We start from the raw sequence: 14,622 nt of genomic DNA on the forward strand, positions 1-14,622 counted from the left end.
TTAAGTTCAATTAATTAACAATATAGTGTATTATTAGCTTTTTTTTTTAAGATTTATTTATTTATTTTAGATATGGAGTGGGGAGGGAGAAGAGAGAATCTCAAGCAAACTCCCAATTGAGCACAAAGGCATGAGCCCAGGGGGCTCAGTCCCACAATCCTGAGATCATGAACAAGAGCCAAATCAAGAATTAGACGCTTAAACCAACTGTGCCACCCAGCTGCCCCCCATTTTACTTTCTTGAAGATATTTTTTGAAGCAGAGAATCTTTTTTTTTTCTCCAAGGAACCCCAACACAATTTATTTTCGACCTAAATAAGACAGATTGAGGGGCGCCTGGTGGCTCAGTTGGTTAAGTGCTTGCCTTCGGCTCAGGTCATGGTCCCAGGGTCTGGGATCGAGTCCCACATCAGGCTCCCTGCTTGGCAGGAACCCTGCTTCTCCCTCTCCCACTCCCCCTTCTTGTGTTCCTGCTCTCGCTGTGTCTCTCTCTGTCAAATAAATAAATAAAATATTTTTAAAAAAAAGATTGAGTAAAAGAAAGTTTTACCTCAACTTTCCCAGTAGACATTTCTCCTCAGACTGCATGTTATCAATTTTAGGTCCCATCAGTGGCCTTCATATATTCACAAAGGATGTACAAATTGTGTCATTTGGTTGAAGATACAAGTTTGAAAATAACAATCTTTCCACTTTTTGTGCTTTAGATTTTTTTTTACACTAATCTCTGTGCCAAATGTAGGGTTTGAACTCATGAACCCCAGGATTCAAGAGCCACATGCTCTATGGACTGAACCATCCAGGTGCCCCACTTTTGTGCTTTAGAACAATTCTCAAAACACATTATGATGCCTCCCAGCTCATAACTGTTCAGTTAATTTTTTTCTTCTCAAAATAACTTAGAGCAAGAGATTCATTTACTTATGTAATAATATATATGTGTGTATGTATATGTAATATATATATATATTCAAAAACAGAAACTCATCCAGTTTCTCCCATGTTCATGGTGGAAAAACTAGGTCCAACCCAACAGATGTAGCAAAACATCTGTGTCCTGTTTTTGGCTTCTCTGTTTTAAGGGACCAGAGAAAATCCTTTGTTGTTTTCATTGTGGTTTCAACATAACAGTACCAAATGTCCTTTTTCTTCCTCCCGATCTTGATCCAGCATCCAACATTGATCTTTTATATTCAAAAAATGAGCTTTCCAGAGCTTTTGCAGTTTCCCTTTCTTCAGACACTGCCAAGCAGGACTTCCCTCCCTGGAGCATGTGGTCTGACCGTGGGAGACGACTATGGCACACGTGCACCCGGGCCCTCTTCGTGGCCACACCCTCGACTCTCCTCCTCCAGATACCAGCATCCCAGGGCCTGACTGCATCTCTCCTGCCTGTGGCCCAGACCTGGCGGGATGCAGGCCTAAAAGATTTAAAGTGTATCTGTTTTTCTTGCATCATTTGCCTTTGGTGTCATATCTGAGTCATTGCCAAATCCAAAAGTCACAGAGGTTAACTCTTTTTTAGCCTTTCTGTTTTAGGTCTGTGATCCACTTGCAGTTCATTGGTAATGAGAAATGGGCCCAACTTCTTTTCTTTTTAATGTGGATATCCAGTAGTCTCAGCAATATTTCAATTCAGTGTTTTCCCCCGTTGAATTGTCTTGTTGTCCTTGCTGGAGACCAGCTGGACCCTGCACGTAAAGGCTTGTTTCTAGATTGAGTTCTATCATTGATCCACGTGTGGACCCTATGGCAGTACCACACCATCTTCATTTCCATAGCTTTCTAGTAAGCTTTGCACTCAGGTAGGGGGAGTCAACCAACTTTATTCTTCTTTTTCAAGATCGTTGGCTATTCTGGGTCCCTTGCATTTCTATATGATTTTCAGGATTAACTGACCGGTTTCTGCACAAGAGCCAGCTGGGATTTTGATAGAAATTGGACTCAACCTGGAGCAGTTTTGCCATCCTAGCAATGTAATTATTAGTGTGGTGTAAAAACACTTAAATCTGCTGTTTATTTTTTGTGTTACTTGTTACCTCTGTTGCTCATTTATTTTTTCCACCCTGCCTCCTGTAGGTTACCTGAATATTACTTCATAATTCCATTGTGACTTACCTACACTGTTGTAAATGTATGTCCTTACATATATTCTTCACCGGACACTCTAGGTATTACGTTGTATATGCATAATTGGTCACAGTGTGCTGGTGTTGACATTTTTTTAAAGATTTTATTTATTTATTGACAGAGAGACACAGCGAGAGAGGGAACACAAGCAGGGGAGTGGGGGAGGGAAAAGCAGGCTTCCCACAGAGCAGGGAGGCCCGATACGGGGCTTGATCCCAGGACCCTGGGATCATGACCTGAGCCAAAGGGCAGCCGCTTGATGACTGAGCCACCCAGGCACCCCTGGTGTTGACATTTTACCCAATTGAGCAGTGTGTAGAACCTAACCACTGTCTTTATGTCTGTTTACCCTACCAGATTCATATAATCCTCTGTAAGTTAATTATCTTAACTTCATTTACCTATTTGAGAACCACATCAATTTTGTAATTTTTACTTCAAGTGCCATACATATTTTAGCCAGCTCAAAAGAAAAAAGCAAGTGCATTTTATTTCCCTATATTTGTACTCTTTCTGTTTCTCTACCCTCCTTCCTCATGTTCTAGGATTCCTGCCCTTATCAGTTCATTTCTGATCCATCGACTTCTTCAAGACATTCTTTTAGGGCAGCAATTTCTTTGTGGGTTTTCTTCCTCCGAGAATAACTCAATTTCTTCTTTATTCCTGAAGAAAAGTTTCACTCGTTGTGGAATTTTGAACCGACAGTTCTTTTCTTTGAGCACTGAAAACCATTGTGCCACTTCTTTCTGGCTCCATGGTTTCTGACGAGAAGTGCGCTGCCATTCAAATTGGTTTTCTCCTGTAGGTGAGGTCTCTCATGCCACTGTCAAGATCTTTTCTTTGTTTAACAAACTTCGCGGTAATTTCTTTGGTTTTATGCTGTGGGGGTCTGATTAGGTTTTTTTTTTTTTTTTTTAACTCTATGGGCTTATTTATGTCTTTTTGCCTAACTTGGGAAATGTTCAGCCATTATTTGTTTGAGTCCTTTTCCAGCCCCACACTTTCTCTTCTCCTGCTGGAGTGGTGGTGATGAGTGTTCAGTCTTTTGTTTTGGACCCTTGGGTTTGTTGTCATTGTTGTTTTTAGTATTTTCTCTCTGTTGTTCAGATTGGGTAATTTCTGTTCTTTGATCTTTAATTTCACATATTCTTTTATCTGTCATCTCAGGCTGCAGTCTACGTCTACCCATTTTTTTATCGGTTATTGTATTTCTAAGTTCAAAAATTTCTGGATACTTTACTGTGTCTTCTGTTTCTCTGCTAAGACTTTGTGGTTTTTAATTTATTTCCAGCATGTCCATAATTGCTCTGTGGAAATACTTTTATGATGGTGCTTTAGAATTCTTGTCCAGCAATTCCATCAGTTTCATCCTGGTTTTGGCATTTGCTTCTATTTTTTATTTAAGAAGAGGTTTTCCTGCCTCTTGGCATGGCGATTCTTCATTGTATCCTGGACATTTTGGGAATTAAGACTCTGAATCTTGTTTTTCTGTTTTAGCAGAGCTTTCCCTGACATGGTGCCCCAGGAGTAAGAAGCTGTTTCCTCTTGGGGCGCCTGGGGTGGCTCAGTGGGTTAACCATCTGACACTTAATTCGGCTCAGGCCGTGATCTCAGGGTGGTGCGATGAAGCCCCACGTTGGGCTCCATGCTGGGCGATGAGACTGCTTGAGATTCTCTCTCTCCCTCCGCCACTCTCTCTCTTTCTCTCTTAAAGGAAAGAGGGAAAGAAGGGAAGGAGAAGGGAAGCTGATTCCTCTTACTGCCGTGTGAGGATGAGAGCCCCAATTCCCCACGTGGCCCTTGTTTGTGCCTTGGGATAGGAACAGACACCTGTTGCTGCTGGCTGGGAGTGGGATTTCAAGCTTCCTCATAACTGTGCCCTAGCTGGGAGAATTGGGGGGGTCTTGTTACCGTCCCCCCTCCACTGAGCCAGTAAGGTTTCCCTTGTTACTGATGGCTCTTCATGTGGCCTTCCCTACCACCATCCCACTTAGGGGAAGAAGTCCTACTGCAGCCAGGTAAGGGTGGGTGTCGAGGCTCCTCACGTACTTTTTCTGACACTGCTCCAGTTGGGGAAAGCACACCACAGTGTAGCCAACTGAGGGTGGACATCCATGCCCCCCTTTTTTTAGTCGAAGTATAGTTGATACACAATGCTCTGTTAATTTCAGATGTACAACATAGTGATTTGACAAATTAATGTTATACTCACCACAAGTGTAGCTTCCATCTGTGTTGGTATTACAATACCGTTGACCATATTCCCTATGCTGTACCTTTTCTCTCCATGATTTATTTGTTCCATACTGGAAGCCTGTATCACCCACTCCCCTTCATCCATTTTGCCCCTCCCCCAACCCTCTCCCCTCTGGCAGCCATCAGTTCTCTGTATTTATGGGTCTGTTTCTGCTTTCTGTTTGTTCGTTTGCTTAGTTTTTTAGGTTCTACATATAAGTGAAGTCATGTAGTGTTTGTCTTTCTCTGTCTTATTTCACTTAGCATTAATACCCTCTAGCTCCATCCACATGCTTGCAAAAGGCAAGACTTCATTCTTTTTTTGTGGCTGAGTAATATTCCACGGTGAGTGTGTGTGTGTGTGTGTGTGTGTGTGTGTGTGTGTGTGTGTGTGTCACATCTTCATTATCCATCTAGGGAGACCTCTGTATTTTGGATATTGTAAATAATGCTGCAGTAGAGATAGGGGTGTAGATATCTTTATCACTAATGTTTTTACTTTCTTTGGGTAAATACCCAGTAGTGGAATTACTGGATCATATGGTAAATTCTGTTTTTAATTTTTGAGGAACCTCCTTACTGTTTTCCAGAGTGGCTGTACCAGTTTGCATTCCCATCAACAGTGCAAGAGGGTTCGCCTTTCTCTGCATCCTCACCAACACCTGTTGTCTCCTGTGTTGTTAATTTTAGCCATTCAGACCAGTGTGAGGTAATATCTCAATGTGGTTTTCATTTGTATTTCCCTGATAATGAGTGATGTTGAGATCTTTTCATGTGTCTTTTGGCCACATGGATGTCTTCTTTGGGAAAAGGCCTATTCAGATCTCTGCCCATTTTTTAATTGGATTGTCATTTGTTTTGGTGATTAATTGTATAAGTTCTTTATATATTTTGGATATTAACCTCTTAACAGATGTATCATTTGCCAATAACTTTTCCCATTCAGTAGATTGCCCTTTTTGTTTTGTCAGTGATTCCTTTGCTGTGCAGAAGCTTTTTATTTTGATATAGTCCCAACAGTTTGTTTTCACTTTTCTTTCCATTGCCTAAAGAGACATATCCATATAATATGTTACCCAAGGCGGATGTCAAGGCGATTTTACTGTATAGTTTTCTTTTAGGAGTTTTATGGATTCAAGTCTCACATTTAATCCTTTAATCCATTTTGAGCTAATTTTTGTGTATGGTGTAAGAAAGAGTCCTATTTCATTCTTTTGCATGTGGCTGTCTAGTTTTCACACCACCATTTGTTGAAGAGACTGTCCTTTCCCTGTTGTATATTCTTGCCTCCTTCGTCATAGATTAATTGACAGTGTAAGTGTGGGTGTATTTCTGGGCTCTCTGTTGTATTCCTTTGATCAGTGTGTCTGCTTTTGTGTCAGTACTGTGTACTGTTAGGATTACTACAACTTGGTAGTATATCCTGAAATCTGGGATTCTGATACCTCTACCTCCAGCTTTGTTCTTCTTTCTCAAGATCACTTTGGCTAGTTGAGGTCTTTTGTGGTTCCATACAAATTTTAGTATTATTCTAGTTCTGTGGAAAATACTCTTGGTATTTTGATAGGGATTGCGTTAAATCTCTTGATTGCTTTGGGAATTATAGACATTTTCACAGTATTAATTATTCCAGTCCATGAGCATAGTATGTATTTCCATTTGCTTGTGTCATCTTTGTTTGTTTGTTTGTTTGTTTTTAATCAAGGTCTGATAGTTTTCAGAGTACAAGTCTTTCATTTCCTTGGTTAAATTTATCCCTAGGTATTTTATTATTTTTTGGTACATTCGTAAATGGATTTTTTTTTTCTAAATTTCTCTTGCTTGCCACTTTATGGGTGTTCATATTCTTAAACTATTTCTTGCTTCAGTTTTGGAAGGTTGGGTGTTTTGAGTATTTTGTCTATTTCATATAAGTTGTCCCATTTATTGGTGTAAAGTTGGGTATGATATCCCCTAGAAGGCTTTCCAGGGCTAAAAGGATCTATGGTGATGCCTCCCTTTTTATCCCTGATATTGGTAATGTGCATCTTCTTTGCTTTATTCTTTTTTTTTTTTAAGATTTTATTTATTTGACACAGAGCGAGAGAGCACAGGCAGGGGGAGCAGCAGAGGGAGAGGGAGAAGCAGTCTCCCCACAGAGCAGGGAGCCTGATGCGGGGGATCCCAGGACCATGGGATCATGACCTGAGCCAAAGGCAGACGCTTAACCGACTGAACCACCCAGGCACCCCTCTTTGTTTTATTCTTGTTCATGTCTTGTAAGGGTTTAATTTTTAAAAATTACTTCAAAGAACCAACTTTTGGCTTTGTTAATATTTTCTTTTTTTCTGTTTTCAGTTTCATTGATTTCTGCTTTTCCGTTCTTCTACTCTGGGTTTAATTTATAACTTTTCGTGACAGAAGCTTAAATCACTGATTATAAACCTTTCTGAGAAGTTTTCAAATACACGCATTGAGAACTATAAATTTTCCTCGTGACTGCTCTACTTGCATCCTGCCATTTCCTGCATATTGTTTTGTTTCATTCACTTCAGATATTGTCCAATTCCCTTTATTTAGAATTGTGCTTAATCTCCAATATTTGAGGACTTTCTATTAGTCTTTTGTCATTAATTTCAGATTTCATTTCTTTGGGGACAGGTGGTATACTTGAAATTTATTGAGACATGTTATACTCTTTTCTTAAAGTTTTGAATATACTTTAAAAGGGTGTGTATTCAGCGGTTGGATGATGTTTCCATAAATACCAGTCAGCCTGAGTGGATTAAATAGTGTTTATATTCTTACTCATCATTTTTGTCTTCTTGCTGTGTTAATTATGGAGAGAAATTTGTTGAAATCTACAACTGTGATTGTCTGTTTCTCCTTTTAGTTTTGTTAATTTTTGCTTAATGAATTTTGAAATTGTGTTAGATATACATGTTTAGTATTAAGTCTTTTTGTCAAATTGACTCTCTTATTATTATGTATTGTCTGTTTTTATCCCTGGTAACAGTCCCTGTCTTAGAGTTTATTTTCGGCACAATAAGTCTTTTTTCCAGTCCCTTTGCTTTTGATGTTTCTGTGTCCTTATATTTCAGTGTCTCTTATAAACAAGACATAGCTGTGTCTTGGTGGTTTTTTCTTTAATCCAGGCTGAGAGTCTGCCTTTAAATTAGAGGATTTAGTCTATTCACATTTAGTATAATTACTAATATGGTTGAGTCTATCCACCATCTTGATATTTATTTTCTGTCGATACCATTTGATCTTTGTTCCTTTGCTTTTCTTTTCCTGCTTCCTTTTTTACTTTTGCTACAAGGTAGATCTCTTTGTATTCATGGGTACGTTACAGTGGTGCCATCCACTGTGGTAGCCACTAGTCACATGTACTTAAGTTGAAAATTCAGTCCCTCGTTATATCAGCCACACTCTGGATGCCCAGTAGCCACACATGCTTGTTACCACATTGGAAAGGAGAGATTACTGCAGAAAGTTCCAGATTGAGGTCAGGATTTGTTTTGAGTCAGAATTACCCAGGGTCCAATGTGAAAAGGGCATCGTTCTAGTCAGAAGACGTGTGTTCATGTTTTGTGTTTACTACTGATGGGCTCTGTGTCCGTAGGCCTACGAGATCCTGCTCTTAGCCTGTTTTCTTTTCTAAAACACATGGATAGTAATTCCTGCTCTTCCGCTTCACGGAGTGCTTGTGGAAAAGAACACTACAAAATGGTTAACAGTCTTCAGGAAAACATTAAAACTCAGTTGACTGTGTTTCTGTGTTTTGTTTGGTCTTTTAGGTTGCTGACGGAGCTGGAGTCCCCTTCTTGGTGGCCCTTTAGCTCCAAGCTTTGGAAGATGCCAGCAGAAACAAAGCCCAAGGGGGGCGCCTCAACGGCTAGTCCCAAAGCTCTTGGAAAAGAAGGGGTAGTGGTCCGAATTCCTGCTGTTATCTCCCAGGGAACAGCATCTCATGTTAAAGCAGGATGTCTCACCATCCTTGTGTCCGGGTTGGAAATCCATGACTCGAGTTCTTTGCTCATGCACAGATTTGAAAGAGAAGATATAGATGACATTACGGTTCACACACCTTATGAAATTAGCATCCGCCACGGTTCATCGGGAAGCCAGACATAGCTTATCGCCTGATATCGGCCAAGATGCCCGAGGCTGTCCCCATTTTGGAGGTGCAGTTCAGCAAGAAGATGGAGTTGTTAGAAGGTGGCTTGACACCCGGAAGTGCCAGCACGTCTTCCCCAGCAGAGAAGGGCTGCTATGTCTGGCAGGCGGGTGAGTGCGCGTCGGTCTCCAGGGACGCGGCCTGTGGTACACCGTTAACGTGCTAGGTCGCTGATAGCATCTGCTGGTTCTGTGCACCAGTGCAGACTGTCCGTTTGTTTGTAAATGAGAACACTTCAGACCGTTTTCCTCAGTACCTGCGACCTCAGACTGTGTGAGTCCCAGAGCACAGGTGTATCACACACTGGAGGGCTGTGTGGGTTTCCCCTGAGCTCAGCAAGGCTTGGTGGCACTTTCAGAACAGAGGAAGGCTCCACGGTAGGCGATTCCCCCTTTCCTCTGTGTGACTCAGGGCACCTAGCTGCCCACCCTGGTGGGTGTCCAGTCCCTCCACCCCTGACCTTGGCATCAGTCTGGGTCATCCCAGCCCGCCTTCCAGGGACATGTTTAGGAATCAGAATCTCTGAAAACTGCAGCATAGTTTTTGTGGGTTTGCAGGCCTCCACTGTTGGTGAGGCGTGCTGTCCTCCGAGTGTCTCTGGGGAGCACAGAGCTGGGCATGGCCAGGGGTCGCAAGGGTCCCAGGTCGCAGGCCCAGCCCCAGCCTCGCCCACAGCAGCCTGGGGTCATCTGACTTCTCAGATTTGCCGTCCTGATGGTATCCGGTGGCATCGTGCTGGTGTCTTTATTTTCATGTCTGATTGGTTATGACGTGGAGCATCTGACGCTCCTTATTTGCTTTTGGGCTTCACATGTTTCTCTGTGGATTGCCTATTCTGTGGTTTTTGTTTTTTTATTCTGCTGTGCTGTTTGTTTAGTCCATGTTGTAGGTATGCATCCCTCTTGGCTTTAGAAGCTACCACCTCTGCCAGACTGTCATTCTCCGTTACAGAAATCCTTAATTGGGTAAATTCCCCTTAAGTTTGTTTCTGCACCCATCTTAAGAAATCCCAAAGTCATAACATACCTTATTTTCCCATAGGTGATCCTATGTCTGTGTTATTGTGATTTTTCTTACAGGCTAGTAGTCTTTCCTTATTGACTTTGATTGCTGGATGTCTGTTACAATAAGAGATATGCTTGCTTCTTTTTGTTCTAAAGTGATTGATTTCAGTGCTAATATGTAACCTGGTTCCCTAACACATGAATATTTTGATGTTATTCTCCATGGCTTCACGTTTCAAAAGAAATTTACCTGAAAATAAATCTGTCCCATAAGCACCAAAATTTTGGAAGTGTTAATGTAAAAGGTAATTTTTTGGCATTTCCAGATTTTTCTTTGGCCCTTCTCAAGGTAGGACCGGGAAGCCCATAAAGGGGCCGAGAAGGGTGGGCAGTACCAGCGAGCCCAAGACCCTGATGAGGGAGGCGTCAGGCCAGGCCGTCGGTGCCCCGACCCTGCGGTTTGCCCCTGGGGGGCTGGGGCTGGGCAGTGAGGGGACCTGGGGCTGTTAGGCCTGACGCAGAGCGCCTTCAGCCATTGATTCTGCTGATGGAGAACTCCCCGTGCCAGGCACAGTGCCGGGCCCCTGCACAGTCCCTCTTCTCATGGAGCTCCACCACATTCGTGGGTTTTCTGTGTACCTGGTGGTTTCGGAGAGAGTGTCGCATGCCAGGTGGGGGATGCCAGCACACTCTATGCAGGGGAGAAGAGGCTTGCTGGGCCTGCTCTGACCCCGAATGTCCAGGTGCAGACAGGGCTGGAGAGGAGCAGGAAGTACGTGCCAGGGCCTCTGTGGCCGTGGTCCAGTGGCAGGAAGCTAGGTGAGTGTGGATTCCGCAGGGCCCGCCATCAGGAAGGGCACAGGCCAAGGCTGCTGACCACAGGCCGCACGTCTTCCTCCTCAGGGAAGCCTCACGTTAAAGTCAGCTGGTGCTGGGCCTTCGCCACATCCACAGACACGTTCTCAGCAGCACCTAGATTCAGGATGTGTGGCCTCGCCTGTCAGTCACAGACAGTGTGTGTGTGGAAGGAGTGGGACCACCTCCACGATGACAGATGGGTGTTCATCCTGGTGCTCACTTTAGCCTCTGGGGTGGAGGGGTTCCCACAGCATGTCTGCATCTGCATGGAGCAAGAGGTGCCCTGCTCCCTCGGTGAGGCCACCCTGCCCCGGGAGTGGGTGAGGGCGCAGGTGATGAGGAGGGGAGGTGGGGGGGAGGCCAGCACGTGGGCTTGGGAGCAGAACAGCAGGACCGCGTCTGGCTTGCTGGGGACTCCGCGGGAGGCCTGGGCGGGCCCTCTCTGTCACCTCTGATGTTGTTTCCAGCACCTGTGTTTTCACTGTCCCGCGGTGGAAAATGCAGAAGCGGTGGGGGTGGAAACCATGACTTGACATCTCAGAAATTTATCCCGTCCTGCAGAAGCCGTGTTGGTAGCCTGCGTGGCCAGCAGGGGGCAGTGTCACCACAGGACCGGGTTTGCCTTGGGTCAGTGTGGGGAAGAACTTTCCAGAGACCTCTGCAGTCCTTTGCAGTGTAGGTGGCCCGGGCAGCGACTGGCCCCGGGGGTCTCCTGGGCTTCGGGGGCTGGGAATGACACAGGTGGCCTGCGTTCACCCTGGGGAAGAGCAGTGGAAAATGGCCGTTTTCTTGCACAGCATCTTTAGGGTACCCTTTACATCTTAGCGTGGTTTCAGACTTGAGGAAGAGCTGGGAGGAGGGTCCCCCGTGGCTGCCATCCTCACTGTCACAGCTGACGAGCCTGTCTGAGCTCTGTCTAGATCCCCTCGTGCTTGCCGTTGCAGGACACCGTCTGGAGTCCCCCACGACGGGTGGTGTCTCCCTGGGCTCCCTTACTCTGAGGGTCTCGACGGCGCGTAGGAGGCGTGCTGAGGTTTTGTACACCGTCTCGTGATTGCACTCTTGTCTCATGTTGTCTCACGGTCCTGGGGTGATGGTTTTAGGAAGAAGACTTCAGAGCATGGCCCATGCTTAGCAATTGATGGTATTTTGGGTAATTTTTGTCTTTGTTGTTTGCCAACGGCCACGTTTGAGAGAAGCCTTCTCTGACCACCTCATTTAAGAGACAACACTCGCCCTCGGGTGCTGTTGCCCTCTGATTGGCTGCCGTGCTCTCACACTGGGACAAGTACTGCATCCGGACGGGACGCAACTTGTCTCTTGATGACCACATCTCCAGCACCCAGAACAGGCCCAGGCATCCAGGAGCACACTCATCTGCAGGAAGTAGTACACATCTGGGACCCCGACGTCCCTGTGCAGGACTGCTCATTTAAGACTTGAGCTTCCAGCGGGGGAGTTCCCATCCCAGGACCCGGACACCACGCTGACCACAGACCCCCCCACCTGTGTGGTCTCTAGGACACGGACACCACGCTGACCACAGACCCCCCACCTGTGTGGTCTCTAGGACATGGACACCACGCTGACCACAGACCCCCGCCACCTGTGTGGTCACCATGACACGGACACCACGCTGACCACAGACCCCCCACCTGTGTGGTCTCTAGGACACGGACACCATGCTGACCACAGACCCCCCACCTGTGTGGTCTCTAGGACACGGACAGCACGCTGACCACAGACCCCCCCCCCCCACCTGTGTGGTCTCTAGGACACGGACGCCACGCTGACCAAAGACCCCCCACCTGTGTGGTCTCTAGGACATGGACGCCACGCTGACCACAGACCCCCCCCCCACCTGTGTGGTCTCTAGGACACGGACACCACGCTGACCACAGACCCCCCCCACCCGTGTGGTCTCTAGGACACAGACACCACGCTGACCACAGACCCCCCCCCACCTGTGTGGTCTCTAGGACACGGACACCACGCTGACCACACACACCCCCCACCTGTGTGGTCTCTAGGACGTGGACACCACGCTGACCACAGACCCCCCCCCACCCCGTGTGGTCTCTAGGACACGGACACCACGCTGACCACAGACCCCCCCCCCCACCCGTGTGGTCTCTAGGACACGGACACCACGCTGACCACAGACCCCCCCACCTGTGTGGTCTCTAGGACACGGACACCACGCTGACCACACACACCCCACACCTGTGTGGTCTCTAGGACATGGACACCACGCTGACCACAGACCCCCCCCACCCGTGTGGTCTCTAGGACACGGACACCACACTGACCACAGACCCCCCACCTGTGTGGTCTCTAGGACACGGATACCACCCTGACCACTGACCCCCCCCCCACCTGTGTGGTCTCTAGGACACGGACACCACGCTGACCACAGACCCCCCCACCTGTGTGGTCACCATGACACGGACACCACGCTGACCACAGACAGACCCCCCACCTTTGTGGTCTTGAGGACACGGACACCACGCTGACCACTGACCCCCCACCAGTGTGGTCTCTAGGACACGGACACCACGCTCACCACAGACCCCCCCCCACCTGTGTGGTCTCTAGGACCCGGACACCACTCTGACCACAGACCCCCCCCCACCTGTGTGGTCTCTAGAACACAGACACCACGCTGACCACAGACCCCCCACCTGTGTGGTCTCTAGAACACGGACACCAGGCTGACCACAGACCCCCCACCTGTGTGGTCACCATGACACGGACACCACGCTGACCACAGACCCCCCACCTGTGTGGTCTCTAGGACATGGACACCACGCTGACCACAGACCCCCGCCACCTGTGTGGTCACCATGACACGGACACCACGCTGACCACAGACCCCCCACCTGTGTGGTCTCTAGGACACGGACACCACGCTGACCACAGACCCCCCACCTGTGTGGTCACCAGGATGCTGACACCACGCTGACCACAGACAGACCCCCCCCCACCTGTGTGGTCACCAGGACGCTGACACCACACTTAACCACTCACAGACCCCCCCCCACCTGTGTGGTCACCAGGACGCTGACACCACACCTAACCACTCACAGACCCCTACTAGGTACTAGGACACGGGCACCCCCTGACCCCCGCAGACCCCCTGGAAACCTGTGTGGCTCTCACGCACTTGATCTCTTCCAAGGACCCTCGGGTCCAAGGCACATTTGCCAAGTACGTTCCTTTAGCTGTGCGTAGTTGACTTTGCCCTCTCTCTGTTAGGCCTCGTGCTTGGGCATTTCATGATTTTTTTTGCAAAGGGCTTCCCACCCCAGTTGTGTAAGCTTCTGGGCTGTCCCTGGGTGGAGTAGGCATTTCCTTCCCTGTGTCATCATGAGGCTTTTGGGTCTCAGGGACAAGGAGGAAGATGTGCCCAAGCCCAGACAGGGTTGGGGGTGGGGATGGGGGGGTTCCTTCTCCTCTCAGGTCAGGGCTGGTGGTCCATGCTCTGACCTTCTGGTGAGGCCGGGGTCTGCGTCTTATACATGAAGGACACTGGCGTCCACAGCTGCCCCTACCAGCCCAGCTGTTGTTCCTGGAAAGTGAAATCACCCATAACTTCCCTTGTAGCTTGAACAATTTGTGCTGATTTTGTTTAACTGTGATAAGGACGTTAGAGACAGAAACCATTTTACACTGAAGTTAATATTTTTTGAAGATGTTTCAAAGCATTGAAGAAACTGAGTCAGTGACTCAGGTCTCAACACAGAGCACCAGGGGTGCCGAGCTCTGTGCTACGCACGATCCTGCTGACCCCACAGCTTGTCGTGAAAAATACCCCCGACGTAGTGTGTTCCAGGAAGAAAAATTCCCTATTTTGGCTTTCTGGTTAAGTAAAACCCATTTTGCTAAACATTCAAAAAAAGGTGAGCGTGTCCCTCCAGAAGATAGCTCTAGGTCTTGGAATGGAAACCAGCAGTGCTGAAGCAGCCCAGGGCGGGCGCCGGTATGAATCCGATGTGGGCCTTCGCCTCAGAGAAGCAGTGCGGCACAAGCACATGAATACCAAAGGTGTGCAAGAGGAACGATGCCCGGACCGATGAGCAAAGGTTGTTGCTGATGGGGTGGTGGAGTGGAGGACATGCCGTCAGACGTGTGCTGGGGGACATCTGTGCATGTGATGTGTGCAGATGGGGTGCCGGCGATGGGGGCCCCGGGGATGGCATATACTAGGGGTCCGAAGACGGGGCGCCAGGGTGGCTG

The 14,622-nt window shown here is 47.3% G+C and overlaps 1 protein-coding gene across 1 annotated transcript in view; it reads left to right on the forward strand.

Moving 5' to 3' along the window:
• Positions 1–14,622, forward strand: part of SNAP47 (synaptosome associated protein 47) — a 48,498-nt gene that overhangs the window by 17,647 nt on the left and 16,229 nt on the right. The window contains 2 exon segments of the mRNA XM_027624361.2: positions 8,145–8,452; positions 8,455–8,634. Coding sequence (XP_027480162.2) covers positions 8,145–8,452; positions 8,455–8,634 — 488 coding nt within the window.

The sequence above is a fragment of the Zalophus californianus genome, chromosome 5, assembly GCF_009762305.2.
Source record: "Zalophus californianus isolate mZalCal1 chromosome 5, mZalCal1.pri.v2, whole genome shotgun sequence".
NCBI classification, from domain to species: domain Eukaryota; kingdom Metazoa; phylum Chordata; class Mammalia; order Carnivora; family Otariidae; genus Zalophus; species Zalophus californianus.